Raw genomic sequence first — 15,991 nt, forward strand, 5'->3', positions numbered from 1 at the left:
TCTGGTCCATGAAGATCTTTGCTAGAAAACAATATTTAAATGTTATTTAGATCAGATGCTCATAAGCACACTGGCTATTATGAAGGAATGAAGTTCACCAACTCTTCCATGCATCTTCTCTTATAAACCCTTTCTCAAGGCTTGGATATCTTCTAGCCATGCTATTTCCCTGTGCATATCTAACTTTTGGCTGAGACAGAAGATAAAGAGATGCAGATTGTTTAGGTACCATCATAACTGATTTAGTTTTCCCAGGATAGCAAATGACAGGATCATGTTGATGTAATAAATAATCATTTTGCCAAATGCCAAATAATAAAACTTAATTCAAAATGCAAAGCCAGTGCTAAAGTTCAATTCTTTAAAAGAAACTCCACAAGTTTATTAAGCTTTTAATAACCAAATGAAACAGTATTCGGAGAAAACCAAAAAAAAAAAGAAAAAGAAAGAATGATAAACCACTGTATGAGAGAACTATTTGTCCATAATTTTATGTAATTCTAAGTGTTCATCTCAAAGTCAAAAGTAATGAATTATTAACTATCTTTCTTTAATATAAGTAACATATTTAAGAGTTCTTAATATTTATCAATTTACTATAGATATAAATGTTATCTTAATTTTCAATTTTAAGTTTAGTTTTATAAGGAGTAGAATATCTGCCTTTTATTCAAAATAATATCATCAGATGCCAACTATCAAAAGAATACACAGGAGAAAAGAAATTCCAAATTAAAGCTACATATTAACTATTAAAACACATAATTAAATAAATATAAGTGGGTAATTCCAGAAAGATGGTTAACATAAAGAAACCAATTTCCATTACCCCAGTTTCCTCACTAGCTTAGATCTAGTACAGCCTCACCAGGAAGAAGTCTCAGTGAGGGGCAAAGGTCAACTATCACAAGCAAAGCAGTGAAGCTCTGTACCAAACAATTTCGAGATTACTGACACCTTTGTGTGGGCAGGCACTAAAATTGTACTGAATCTCCAAATGCAGAAGAATTTAGATAATAAATTATCTAAGACTATGAGGAAAAATTACATCATTAAAGAGTGATTTTTAAAAAAGGAAGTAAATCCTAAGAGTTCTCTTCACAAGGAAAAATTTTTTTTCTATTTCTTTAGTTCTGTATCTATATGAGATGATGGATGTTCACTAAACTGCTTGTGATAATCAATTCATGGTGTATGTAAGTCAAATCATTATACTGAACACCTTAAACTTATACAATGCTGTATGTCAACTGTATCTCAATAAAACTGAAAGAGAAAAAAATCTTAATTTGAAAAGGAGATATAGCAGTGTGAAGTATCCTGGGGGGCAATGTCAGAATTATTCCCTGGGAAGGGGAGGTCAAACTACAGTGCCCTTCACTGCAGTAAATTCTGAATTCTCCCCATACCATACTCACTAGTGTTGTGATTATTTATGTGTATAAGTCATATTGGAGCAGAAAGAAAAAAAGTTGAGATCTACTTACCTATAAAATATATTTTATGTACTTGAAAATTCTCCTATGAAAAATTTTGTGTACAATTGATATTTAATATTTTATTCTGTGATACTCAAAGTTAAAATAAATGTCTGTTTTATCTAAATACCTATTCTAGATTATTAAGACACTTCCCCAATCCAGGTACCAGTACTGAGTTTTAAGTAAAAGACTATATAATTCTATATAATTCAGCTGCATCAACCTGGCCCCTTAATACTTAAGGCATCCACAAACTCTAGATACCTTGATGCACGTCCTGCTGCTCTGGTCCTCTGGAAGAGTTTTTCACTGAATGATGCTCTATAACATAAAGGCCTCCGTCTGTATTCACATTTCACGTACATCAACCAAACCAAAAGATGGAAGAAGTAAGATGTTTTGGGAGAGGATAGGGAAGTCATTAGTAAAGCAAGCAGAAAAGAAAGAATGGATAGATTTTAAGGGTTGAGAGAACTACCTGATTAGTTATAACAAGCTAGAGATTAACATGATGCTCCTCAAATTAGAGTTCACACGATCAGAAAAAAAAAATCACATGAAAAGGTAATGTACATAATTTCTGTAATTCTAAACCAAAATAATAAACTATTCAAAATCTGATTTTGCTTTCCATGATCCTTAATTAATTATACTTCAATATAACTTTTCATAATTACTTTTTTAAATTTAGCTATATCACATAGTACTCAGAAGCACATGTTTGCACAGTAAGTAAAAATTCTCAGGACACACCTAAAAGCAAATAAAATAATTATTAAAACTAAGAAGACGTAATAGAAAATACTATAGAATAAGTTAGCAAGAATGAACATGCAATGGGAACCAGTCAACTGAAGCTATCCATTGCTTGCATGTATTATAATCCTTTCTTTAGGATGATAATCAAACAAATTTTAAGAAGCCAGTTAAACATCTACTTAATCAGCCATGTAATAAGAAAATCAGTATAAGAAGAGCAGTAGCCACTTCTCTAATATTAACATACATAAGTAGAGTTGGTGGAAATTTGAAGAGTTGGCTAAGTAATTTACAGAGCAACATTATTTTAAAATAATGATTTTTTAAGACAATAGTTTTTTATTTAGCTTCCCAAATTATAGTGAAGATAAAATTATGATTTGTGGAGATAAAATTATGACTTGTGGAATAGCTATTTTAATATAGACAAAGTCATTGATTCAGGGGGACGTCAATACACTCAAATACAAGTAGAAATAATCCAATAGTTTGACAAAGGGGATAAAGATTAGCTTTTAAAAATTTGACAATAAACTGTCAGTACAAAGTAGTTTAATCTATGCATCTCAGACAAAGAAGGGGCAGTCTTCTAAATAACCAGGCTTCAGACTTTGAACACTTATGAGTTATCTACTTGATGGTTTATTTGGTGATCCTTTTCCCCACCCTTTTTGATTATTAATTCTGTATGATATCTTCTTGTTACTTTCCTAGGATAGTTTCATCCACCAGGTACTAGTATAAACCTTCTTTAAGAATCACAGATATTTTAAAAAACAGTACGAACTAAACAAGTGGCAAAGCTGCTCTAAGAAAATCATTACTAAACTCAACATAAGCAATTTTTAAATTGCCTCTAATTTTGGAGTACATGCATGGCTTCTTTTAGCTGAGAGTTAACACTGCATTTACCTTTGACTAGTAGCTAGCCAAAGAACAGTTAAATAGTAAGCATACAGTCAAAGTAGGAGTCTTAAGTGGTACTTCCTGATATACAAAGATAATCTTACCCCAGATAAATTATTTTAAATCAAGACTAACAATAAACAAACAAAAACATTACAATGATTATGTTAAAACTTAGAAAGAAATTTTACAACTCCTGGTTGACTTGCAATTTTAAATAGCATTTCAGATTCTTCATTAATAAAGTTGGAATCTAAAACAATACAGTGTGAAAGGGAAAAACTACAACCAGAGAAGGTATAAAAACTCAAATCCTCTAAGGAATATATTCTTATACAAGATTACTCTTGACTTTTTGGACTCACTCAAATTTTAGTATTTTAACAGTAAACAAAAAATTTTAATTATCTACATCTAAGACATATAAGCAATAGCAACATATTTTAGAAGGAAGGATGCGATCATTCAATGGAGAAAACACTAGGTTCAGCATAAGAAAATTCTGGGATCTAATTTAAATTGTCTACAGATTACAAATTTTAAAAGTAAAATGTACTCCTTACTTTATGAACAAATATTATAAAATTTTAATGCCTTCAAAAATTAGACATAGTTATAACATTAATGTCACTCCATATTAATATTTAATCCATAAAGCTCTTATATTTGTATGCACTAACATCTGAAAAGGAGGATGAAGTAGAGAAACAGTTCAGAGAAAGAGAGGAATTAATTTTGTATAAATCTCAAAAAATAACAGAAATTATGTAGAGAAAACAAATTAACTAAATTAATGGTTCCTATTAGCTTTAAATTTGTTGATCTCATTTTCAAGCAATTAATTAACCAGTAACAGTATTACTGAGTACCTACTATGTACAAGGCAGTGCTAGGCGCTGTTTTGTACTGATTACAAAACTATCACAAAAACAAGACCTATGAAACATCATTTGATGTTGTATCTAGGCTAGAAAGAATAATTTGTCAGAGGGATAGATGAAAAACTAATACAACAATAGGAGAAAATTGAGAATATAGAAATGTTATATATGGCAATGTTAAAATCTAAAATTATGCACTCAAATGCTATTCTTAACACAATGAGAGAAATGGATGTTGTTGTGGGTTCTTATAAAATCAGTATTCTCTGTCCATAATGATAAATGCAATTTTTTCACCTGCCAGGTAGAGGAGGTAGAAACTCAACTATTTTTTAAGCTACACAGAGCAGGTGGTGGCTTGGTTCATCAAACCTCTTAAACCAATGGGGAGATCAATACTTTAATTATACTGAAGGGGGAAAACACACACAACCTCATAAGTAGCCAATTTTTAAAAAGCCCAGTTAAAAATGAATCATAGGAAAAGATTAGAAGATAAGATTCACAGAAAAGGGTGACAGAAAGTTATGGCAGAAGAAAAATGTCAATTGAGAATGAGGATACATTAGATATAGAAGGGATAAAGATGAGTGATATTTTCTAGTATGTTTTTTAATTCTATAAATGTAGTAGCAGTGCAAAAAAAGATACTGAGTGATTATTTTAAAAAAATAGTGGCCCCTAAAACCACACGTCTGTCATTGAATAAGTTTTAATAGTAATTATTTTTCAAAGCATCTTTGAAATGCCAGTATACTTTTTTAAGCTTCCCAAAACATGGTCATGTGATCCATAAACATTTATTGCTTTGAATAAGTAAAATGCTTAGTAGTTATCCATGTTAAGTGCACCAAAATTATTCTTTTAATTTTCTCAAAACAAAGAAATCTCAGATCTGCTTTATTATTTCAAAACTATAAATGCAGTACTTTCAGTACATGAAGATGGCAATAAAGCTGAACCTCAGCAGCACATAGAACTTTTTCTGTATTAAAAATGGACTTGCACTGATTTTACACTCATTAACACAATGTCCTCCTCATTGCCAATAACACGCATTTGTAGAAAGCCCAGCCAGAGGGAGAAATGCTCCTTGACCAAACTGTCAGTACAAAGTAGTTTGTACAGTACAAACAGACTAAAGTGAACCTGTGACTCTCAAATCGTCACACTGATTTAATCAACGATTATATAATTCAGTTCAATTTTAAGGAGTTTACACATATCCCAAGTAACTCAAAATCTGATAAAAAGCACACTATATACTTGTGACACGTACTTGGAAAAAAATGCTCATAACATATCTAATGCTACTGTGAGCTAAGGTGAATATCAACAATTATTATTATTTAGCACCAGGAATAAAAAAGAGATACCAAAGCAATAATTAAATATAATGACTAGATGAGTATATTCTGTTAATTGTATATGTAACTTTATATTTCTCTCCTAAGTATTTCCTATTGTCTTTTAGTAGTTAGTCCCTTGAAATAGATCTTAAGATGGTCCTATTGTTTACTGTTTATTTGATAATCTTTAAATACTCAGATTTAATGATTATAAAAGTTGCCCACTTAAATCTCATTATTGAAAAAAATACCTGTTCTTCTGCTCTTGCTGCAATAACTGAGCAGCTATTTTCCTCAAATCAGTTACTTCTTTCAAACCATCATCTTCTTCCTCAGCAAGTAATTGCTCTTTCCCAAGTCTGAAAGGTGACACAAACGTGGTTATCCAAAAAGTAAGGCAGATGATATTTTATGCCAGCTTCCAAACGTAGAAACCATTTTTTATTTTTAATAGCATGTGAAAGCTAAAATCCTATAATGTCCTTGTATTTAAAATGTTAAAATAAGAAATAAAGAATATTTAAGGAATATAAAAACATATCTATCCTCTCAATAGGAAACGTGGCATACTGGTTATATTAATATAATTAATGGCTAAAAGGTAAACTGCACCACCATTTTGTAATTTCTGAAATGTGTAATGGCCATAGTAGTTTAACAATGCATATTCTCCATCTTGAGTGTAATAAGGACCACAGAGCTCTATTTGGCCTATCTTTAGAGATAGAAAATGTTATGAAAATCTCTCATTTTATCAAGCCACTCTACTCTTATCAGTTTATTCATTTTGATTTTCAAAATCTCTATGTAAGATGTTTAAGTAGTGGAAATGCAAAATAGATTCAGATTGGCAATTTGCCAAAAATACTCATTAAACTATATAGTTTTATCATTCAAAAAGAACAAAGAAATTTTAAAATTGTCCTCCAAACTCTAGTAATTTTACCCCAAAGGTATTTCATTTAAAAAATGGTACCAAGCCTAAGACTCTGTATCTTTACCATATCTTGCATGCCACTGGAGACTCTCAAGTATAGGCAACTGTCCTCATGAGATAAGGTGAGAAAGTAAGAGAAGAATGAAGTATAGAGTACAAGACAAAGCACTGTATCTCCTTATGGGGTACCAGAGATGATTAATTAATGACTGTTAAAAAGTTACCAATGAGGTCATTTGGGGGAAGCACAATGCATAGAAAAGAGAAAAACTTGGGGATCAGAGAGAGAGAGAGCTAGGTTCACACCCGAGGTTCTAGTGGACACTAGCTAAGTAGTTCTAGACAAGAAACTTTAGTCTCTGAGCTTCACCTTCCTCATCTGTAAAAATGTGGACAATATCGACCCTATAGGATTTAGTGAAGATTAAGTAAGAAACATGGCAAAGCACGTAGCACAGATCCTGGTATATGGTAGGTATTCAACAAATGCTCCTTCCTTCCTGCAGCTATGAAGTAACTTGAAGGAGTGACTGAAAAATGTGGTAGGTCATATTCCATCATTTCATAAGATAAATGATACAGAAAAGATCCAAAGTACAATTATTTTAATAAAATAGAGAAGTAAATACCCTTAAAATTACCATAACCAGTCTGATGAAACGGAAAGTGTATTAGACCAAGAGTCAGAACACCTGAGTTCCAGACATTTGAAACTCTAAGCCTCAGTATCCTAATTGGTCAAATTATGCCAATACCATCTGTTTTAAAGAGTTGTTAGATAGCTCAAATGAGGCAGTGTACGGGAAGGTACAGTATTCTTCAGTAATAATAATAGGTGATATTATAATTACACTTATAGGGGAAAACAGTGTATATACTACACTCAACTTATATGTTCAGTATAATTTTCAGTTTAATTGAGGAATGCAGACAGATGAAATATTCACAAATTAACTATCTGAACTTAACAGGTAAATGAACAAAAAAAAATATTCGTTCAAGTAGAAGTACCTAAAGAATATTTCAAGTATTAGTAAGTAACATTTCAATTTGAGAACTAGTGTGTGCTTACCTTTTTTCATCTCCCAATTCTTCATTTTTCTGAGATTTTTCAGGGCCTTTTTCTTTTCCCTTGTATAAAAGAAAGTTATCATTTTAAATTGTATTGTTCACTTTTGTGAGATTAAGGAGAACATGTTATTAACACTTGTTCAAAGTTTTCTTTACCTTCAGGAAAGCAACAAATGATCCAATAGGTGCATCTCCTTGTTCAGGAACTGCTACATCATCTGTGTTGGGGTCAGTAAAATCATACACCTCCTGGTCTAAGTGGAGATTAATATTTATTAGAAAACATGAATAGTAAACAGTATTCTCTGACACTGCAGTGCTTAGAAAAAAGTATATTTTCCCAATAAAAGAGTTGGCCAAAGATACTATAATTTTTTAAAGGCCATTTTTAATAAAATATTCATTTTTAATAAGAGCTATGTACATGATATAAAAATAGCAGACACCATATGAATTACCTTTCTGAGAGTCAGGTTTACTTCCTACTGAGTGACTGTCATTTCTTGATGTCTGCTCTCTATTTGATTCTGAGACTTGAGAATGAAGGCTGATTGTGTCGTCATCTGATGGCTGAACAGAATAAGCAAAAAGTAAAAATGAGGCGTTTTAAACATATGATAAGGATTAAGTTGCTTTAATATCACATTTTAAGTATAGAACATCTGATTTAAATCTCCAGTTTTCAAACCAAAAATTAATATGAGGTTTACTGTTCTGCTTTTTAAAACGTGCCTGTCTTTTTTTCATTTGAAGTCATAAAATGCAATGATGATCATATTTTTAAGCAAAAGAAATCAAGTGTGTGCAAGTGTCTATCTATTTCAAAGCTCTAATAAAATTTTAAAATAAAACAGTTCAGCAATAGAGAAGACTCACTTCCGTTGTAGACAATCGTTTCTCTCCATTATCACTTCCAATTCCAGAGTCAGGGCCATGATTTTTATTTGGATAAAAATCTTCCATACTATGGAAATACAAATTCTAAGGGCAGTTAGGGTTTTCTTCTTAAACAGATAATACATAATTGACGTAAAATTTCCCTAGATAATACAGTCTTACACATTTTTGATATGTAACATCCTTAAAGACATGAGGAGAAAAATATCAGATCATACAAAACACTTTATTCATGTCCCTCATGTAATATTTTTCTTTCATGTGCTCTGTTGTAAAAACTTAACAATAGCTTATTATTTCTCCTGAGAGATTCAGAAAAGCAGACAGCCCTGCTAGAAAATCATCTTGATAAAGACCTATTTTTATCAGTTTGACAATTTCACCACAGAATGCTGAAATGTTTTTTAACTTTAATTCATAGTTTTTTCTTCATTATCTTTAAAAATATATTTTAGCTTTGTAAATAAGGCCCATTTAGTAATTAAGAAAAGAGAAAAAAAGCAAAAAAAGTCTGTGAAGCATTGAATAAGCAATTGTTTTGGTGTGAGGATAGAGCTGTCCTTGCAAATTTCTGAATTACAGTATACCACCCAGGTTGCAAAATATTTTTCACTTTAATTTGCAAATTTACTATACACTCTACACTGACCACTGATTATGTGCCAAGAATTGGGCTAGGTGCTTTAAAGGTAATACCTTATACATTCCTTGTGAAAACTCTAGCAGGTTATTGGTGCTTTCTCATTTTGCGGAAGAGGAAAGTGAGGCCAAGAGGGGTTGAAAAAATTGCCCAATGACATGCAACTTGCAAATGGCAGTCTAAATTTGTTCCCAAGATTATCTAACACTAAAGTCCCTGATCTTAATCACTATGCTATACTTCCTCCCCAGATACTGATTTTATACTTTTCAAAAGTATATCAACAAACTTAGGGAAGCAATTACCAAGTGTGAAGGCACTATGCTGAACACCTGAGATGAGATGAATTTTAAAATGTTTGGCTTCAAAGGGCTCTCAGCCCAGAGGGGAAGGGAGTATGTTTATATGTTTTGAAGAATATGACACAGGTAAATATAAAGTGCTGTGAGAAAAGAGAGATTAACTAATTCTCCTTAGTAAGGTTAGGAAAGGCCTCATCCAAGAAAGTGGCATTTGAGATGAATCTTGAAGGATGAAAAGAGGCAACAACTGCTAGCATTTGTTGAGTGTCTACATTGTGTTAGATACTATGCCAGGTACACATATTTTATTTATAATCCTTACATTATACAATTTATGCATTATTTCTTTTTACAAATGAAGATAATACAGCTTATAAAAGTTAACTTCCCAAGGGGAAAAATTATGACATTTACTGAATATTATTCATTGAACTAGTTGCCAAGCGCACATTTAATTCTCACAACAAGCTTATAAAGTGTGTACTGCTAACATTTTAAATAAAGAAACAGGCTCAGAGAGATTAAATAACTTACACAGCCCACAGAGGAATTAAGAGAGAGGTTAAACCATGATTAGAGCTGAAATCCATCTGACTCCACTGCACAATAATAGATCCATGTACTATACTAAAATACACTGGTGTATTCGTAATAGACGATAATGATAATAATAAGCTATTTGTTGAGGAATTATTATGGGTAAGACATTGTGTTAAGTACTCTATATACATTATTTCATTTAATCCTGACAGCATCCATATGATTATTTCCCTTTTCACATATAAGAAAGCTGAGAACCAGAGATATCATGACACAAGGACATATAGTTATTAAGGGTCGGAGAAGAGCTTCACAGGCATATTATGTCTGACTCCAAAAGCTGATGATAAGTATAGCTACTGTAATGCCTATGTAAAATAAAGAGTTTACAAAATAGTCAAGGCACGGAAAGTAGTAAGAACCATATAGCCAAGAACATGAGTGTGAAACTCAAAGTACGAGAACTTCCTAAGTAATTCAGTACCAGCTGTGAGTGAGAGATAAGCACACCCAAAAGCCAACTCATAAATAAACTCTATTGACTTGCACTATCCAATACAGTAGCCACCAGTCATATATGGCTATTGAGCATCTGAAATGTGACTAGTCCAAATTGAGACATGCTATAAATGTAAAATACATACTAGATTTCAAAGATTTAAAAGGAAGAAAAAGAATGTGAAATAACTTACTAATTTTTTACATTTAATTATATGTTGAAATGACATTTTGATATATTGGGTTAAGTAACATACATTATTAAAATTAAATTCACCTGCTTATTACTTTTTTTAAGTGGGCTACAAGAAAATTTAAAATTACTTACGTGGCTCACATTGCCTTTCTATTGGATGGCACTGCTAGAGAACACCTCCAAAATATATCTCAATTCTGTCCACTCCTTTTAATCTCTACTGCAATAACCCTATTCAAGACCCCTTGATCTCTTGGCAGTACCACAACAACCTAACTAGTCCCTGTACTTCTACTCTTGTATACTTCCAATGTATTCTCTCTGTAAGAGCCAAAATAGTTTTTTTTTAAACATAATTCAGATCATGTTATTCTCCTGTTTATAACTGTCCAATGACTTCCCACTGTACTTTAAATAAAATTCAAACTCCAGAATCAACTTGTACCACAATGCTGGCCTCCCTTCAGTTTTTTTAACACACCAAGTTTCTTCCTAACTTAACGCCTTTGCACATGGCATTATTTCTGCCTGAAATGCTCTTCCCCTCACTCTTGCCACAGCTAGCTTTTCTCCTTCCAGGTCTTGACTTAAAACCTCACCTTCTCAAAGAGACATTCCCTGACCACACTCCTGAAAACCTGTTCCTTTCTTTCAAAGCAGTCACCACAATTTGAAATTATGTGTGTGTGTGTGTGTGTGTGTGTGTGTGTGTGTGTGTGTGAGTTCTTGCTTTATTTACTGACTGACATCCTCCACTAGAATGTGAGCTTCATGAGGGCCAAGGCCAATGTGTATATAATTCAACAAAATATACTCTGAACCTGCCGGTAGGCATTCAACTGATATTTTTAAAATAAATAAATGACTAATACAATGAATGCTGTTACTAAAGTAATTTTTAAATAAATATAAAGCATACTAATAGAGATTAGTATATGAATTAATTCTAATTTTTATAGAATTGTTTGGTCTACTATCATTTATAATATTAAACAAAATAATCTTTTGGAACTAAATTTAATGTTCTGATATTTAATTCTACTGAGGCAACAAAAATATTCAAGAAAAAGTCCTATTTGGGAATTCAAGAACTTGCACTGTTAACAACAGTATACTCTCATCCAACTCCAAATTATTTTCCATGCTACTGGACAGAATTGTTTTCATAAAATTGTTCAGACCAATCTACATCTCCAAAGGATGAATTAAAAACAAAATATCAAATCTAACATTTCAAAATCTCATGAGTAGAAAAACACCAATATCATAGAGAACATCAATGATAACTCAACTTTGATCCAGACATAAAGAATATGAAGGTGAAAGGTATCCCGAAATGTCTTGCTCTTCCACTAACCTCAGTTCAGAGTCAAATTCTACTTGTTATTTGAAACGTACAACAGTGATCACAGGAGAAAATTAACAGTTGTCAAGTGCTGAGAAATTAGTGTTTCTGTACTATAATGTCAAATTTTTATATTTTACTACTAAAAGCTTTAATAATAAATTTTTGAGAAAATTCCGAATGTATTCTAGTATACCAAAAGTTCATTCTATGATGGTGATATTTCACTTCAGCCAATTATTTAACACTGGGCCAATCAGTCTAAGTATATTCAGTACACTCGAGATTAATAAATATCTTTTATATAGAAAGAAGACACAATCATCATGAAATGAGACTGTCAGAATATTACATTACCTGTCTGTGAGAGGTTGGGAGGGCATTCTTTTACTCAATGATGGAAGATCCAGAGAATCTGGTTTCTTATCCATTCTGCAACATGCTTGGATATTTAAGTATTTAAATATGTGTACTTTACCTTTTAAACATATCTGTCAATAAATAATAAAGATTTAATTATATAGGTCCAAATATAAATGTCATCTACCAATTTATTGATAAATTTTAATAATCTCAAATTATTCAGAGACATAACAATCATGAGAGATACTCTGCATATTTAAATAATTTGTACTTCTGACACTAGGTGAAAAAAATCTGACAACACTGATACCAACTAAAATTCTATTGCGGTCTCTGTTCTTATTAGAAAAAATAAGTTAATTTTTCTGTATTTCACTGGGTTTTTTTGTTAAAAGCACAATGTACAAACCACTAAACAATATAAAATTTATAATTCATGAAAGTTGCCTTTATTCGAAAAAAATGAAAAGAAATATATTCATTGTAGTGGTGAGAACAGAAAACAATAATAATCCATGTAATTCTTTAAAGTAATCTCATCAGAATCACTAAGTCATTTGGGCTAAACATTGGAACAAAAAAGCTAATCAAAAGAATGTAAATATAGGAAAAATGAATTTGTTGAAAGGTGTGATGGTAGGCCAGTTAGAATAAAATAAAGCTTTAAATGGTCAATTCAACTAAGATAATATCATGAAAAGTTATCTACATTGGTGATAAAGAAAAGGAATAACGAAGGGAAAAATACTATGTGAAAGAAAATATTCTATATAAAAAAGATAGACAATGCACAGTAGGGAAACAGTAAGTCAGCTTTACAAAGGTTAACTCCAGTCACCATAAGTGTTATCGAATAAATATTTCTCAAAAATTAGAATAAAAAATGTTTTGTTTTATGGGCACACATAACCTAGCAACACACAAAAACAATGAACAAAGAAAACAGTAAGAAAAGTACAGTAAAATGTAATTATCATTCCACATAGAAAGGATAAATCTAATAGATACCAGATCTGACCTGACCACTGAAAAACTTCATTTAAAAGGAAAATTTAAAACATCTGAGCTATTAGAATATAAATACATTACCAATTAAAATGTATCCTATTATCTGTCCAAACTATTTTTAAAAATTATCTCTTATTTCCAAATTAAATGATGGCAAATTACTTTCTTTTGTAAATTTAATTTATATCATAATAATTCATGTACAGTTTTAAAAATCAAAGTGAATTACAAAACTGATAACAAAAAATTAATCCCCCATTCCACCCCTTTCAATCTCTAAGACCCAGTCCCCACATTCAACTCTTTCAGTTGGTTTCTGCTTTTTATCTTCATATTTATAAATAACATGGGTCTAATGCTATTTTTTTATTTTTCAATTATATATTTTATTTATTGAGGTCTTACTAAGGAAGATGAGGACTTAGATTCCTTATGTTACCACTACCACTGAGGCATGAGATAGATGGGCCCCAGGCTGAGCAGCTGGAACCTGTCCCCTGTGGACAGATACTCCAAGATAAAGATAATGGCAGGAGCAAGGAGGAGCTGAGTCCTGCTTGGATGAAAGATAAAGAGACCATGTATTTCTCATTCTTGAGGTCAAGGAGACCTCCCCAACTACACATGCGCAGAAAGGTTCCTCAGAGGTCAGAGAAGGGAGGGGGCGCCAGACCATAATATGTTTGGTCAACTTCCCAGAAATCCTTGCATTGGAATCCATCTGGCTGAAAGAGGCATGCGCACACAGGAGAGGACCCTGAGTTAAACCAAATATGGACTCAGAGCCAGGCAAAGCGAGATGATTGGCCAGAGGAAACCCGGAAGAACTGCCCTATATAAGTGACTTGAATCACCTCTCTGGTGCGCTCCTGCTCATTAGGGAGGACGCCCACACCCTTTCTCTCCAGGTGTGTATCTCAGCCTTGCTTCTGTCTTAATAGTTTCTCTGTGCTGTGCTCTCCCACTTGTGCTGTGTCTCTAAACTTTGTACCTGTTTTTACAGTTTTTGCCTCCTTGAAACATTCTTGCTTTCAAACGTGGCAAGAGCCAGGGAAACTTTGTTTCTAGCCTCTAGCCCCTGGTGGTCTACTGGCTAGGATTCCTGGTTTTCACCCAGGCTACCCAGGTTCAATTCCTGGGCAGGGAATTAAGATCTCGCTTCAAGCCATCGCTCACTGCTGTCTCCACGAGATCACCACCACTATCATATATCATCAAACCACCTTCTTCCCATCCCCAATCCCTACCAACTCATATAAACATACTTCCTCCCTCTTCAGAAGCATAACATAGTGGTTAGACCATGGATTCTGGAGTCAGACTACCTTGGTCTGAAACCAGGCTCCACCATATGCTAGCCGTGTGACCTTGGACAAGTCACTAAACATCTATGCCTCTGTTTCCTCATATAAAATGAGGTATAATGACAGTACCTGTTTTATAGGGTTGCTATAAGAAATGAATTAATGGATGTAAAGCATTTTCAACAGTGCCTGGAGCATGGTAAGTGCCATATAAATCTTTGCTATTATTATAACTATGTCACAATTTTTCATTAAATAAAAATCCAGTATGTACAATATTATGACCAAGAAAATATTCACAGATGAACTACATAGGTTAGTTAGATTACACTTCCTTTCTCCTGTAAGTTTTTGTTTTTCCTAAAATGACTACTTGTCCCATTTTTTTCCTTTGCATAATTTTCTGTATGCCTATTACTAATTCATTCCTGACTCTGACATAACTGTAAAACATCACTCCATACTGACAAACACATCAAGTCAGCTATCAACTTCTTTCTTCTTTTTCTATTTTCTTTTTGGAGACAACCCCCCTATTCCAAATTGACTTGTTGCTCTCTAGGTCTATGCATACCTGTTTATCTTGGACATGAATTCTTTCTCAATTTACTCCCTCATTTTGATATAGTATACCCTCTGCTAGCTTCCTAGTAAAGGGTGCAGGAGAGCTAAAATTTCTGAGTTTTTCATGTTTGAAACTTTTTTCTATCTTACATTTAACTGATAGTTTGACTTTATAAAGTTGGAAATACTTCCTCAGTCTTTCAAGGCATCATTCTAACATCTTCTAGCTTCCCATGCTGCTGCTGAGAAGTCATTCTGATTACCACCGCTATGAATGTGACCCATTTTGTTTCAATGGAAGCCTTTCAGTGTTTTTGGTCTGTCTTTCATGTTAGAAATTATTTCTGCAATATCTAGTGATCCATTGCTGTCTGTTCATTTTCAAAAGTGAAACAATAAGAAGCCAAATGGAAGCTCTATGTATGAGGGAGAAGTTTATCAACGGTGAGCCTCACTGTCTAGATTTCAGACAGTGACTGCACACTTCTTCAGGGGCCTGCCAATGATCAGTATATCTATAGGTCTTCTCTCCTAGTTCAATCAGTTTACCAAGAGAGAAATCCACCAACTCTGCCTGAGATATATAAGAGAGGCTGCAAGTATTCTGGGAGCCAAGCAAGAGACATCTACTGGAGAGTCCCAGCATTCAGTATGTAAGCATTCACTGTTTCCAGTATGGGGTCTCACCCCTACCCACAGCTGTACCTGGAGCCCCTGACTCTGGTTGAGTCTCTCTATAGCTGTGCTGTCCAATACAGCAGTCACTAGCCACATGTGGCTATTTAAATTTAAATTTAAATTTAATCTAAATAAAACTAAAAATGCAATTCTTCAGTCACACTATGTACTTTCAAGTGCTCATTAGCCACTTGTGGCTACCACACTGCAGGTTTAGAACATTTCCATCATCACAGAAAGTTCTAATAGACAGTGCTGCTCTAAAGAGTAAA

At 32.9% G+C, this 15,991-nt stretch overlaps 2 protein-coding genes and 1 long non-coding RNA gene across 5 annotated transcripts in view; 1 reads left to right on the plus strand and 2 right to left on the minus strand.

Moving 5' to 3' along the window:
• Nucleotides 1-15,991, plus strand: part of LUZP4 (leucine zipper protein 4) — a 389,928-nt gene that overhangs the window by 246,514 nt on the left and 127,423 nt on the right. The window lies entirely within an intron of this gene.
• Nucleotides 1-15,991, minus strand: part of LOC309620815 — a 333,501-nt gene that overhangs the window by 197,139 nt on the left and 120,371 nt on the right. The window lies entirely within an intron of this gene.
• The window catches only part of LRCH2 (leucine rich repeats and calponin homology domain containing 2), a 91,995-nt gene that overhangs the window by 34,432 nt on the left and 41,572 nt on the right, over nucleotides 1-15,991 (minus strand). The window contains exons 6-12 of one of the 2 annotated variants that reach the window (XM_082377126.1): nucleotides 12,160-12,293; nucleotides 8,261-8,348; nucleotides 7,843-7,954; nucleotides 7,541-7,638; nucleotides 7,386-7,444; nucleotides 5,628-5,735; nucleotides 1,746-1,823 (exon numbers count right to left, since the gene is read on the minus strand). In XM_082377126.1, coding sequence (XP_082233252.1) covers nucleotides 1,746-1,823; nucleotides 5,628-5,735; nucleotides 7,386-7,444; nucleotides 7,541-7,638; nucleotides 7,843-7,954; nucleotides 8,261-8,348; nucleotides 12,160-12,293 — 677 coding nt within the window. The remainder of the gene's footprint in view (nucleotides 1-1,745; nucleotides 1,824-5,627; nucleotides 5,736-7,385; nucleotides 7,445-7,540; nucleotides 7,639-7,842; nucleotides 7,955-8,260; nucleotides 8,349-12,159; nucleotides 12,294-15,991) is intronic. The other variant, XM_082377125.1, reaches the window with a different exon arrangement.

This window comes from Balaenoptera borealis, assembly GCF_965194805.1.
Source record: "Balaenoptera borealis genome assembly, chromosome: X".
Classification (NCBI taxonomy): Eukaryota; Metazoa; Chordata; class Mammalia; order Artiodactyla; family Balaenopteridae; genus Balaenoptera; species Balaenoptera borealis.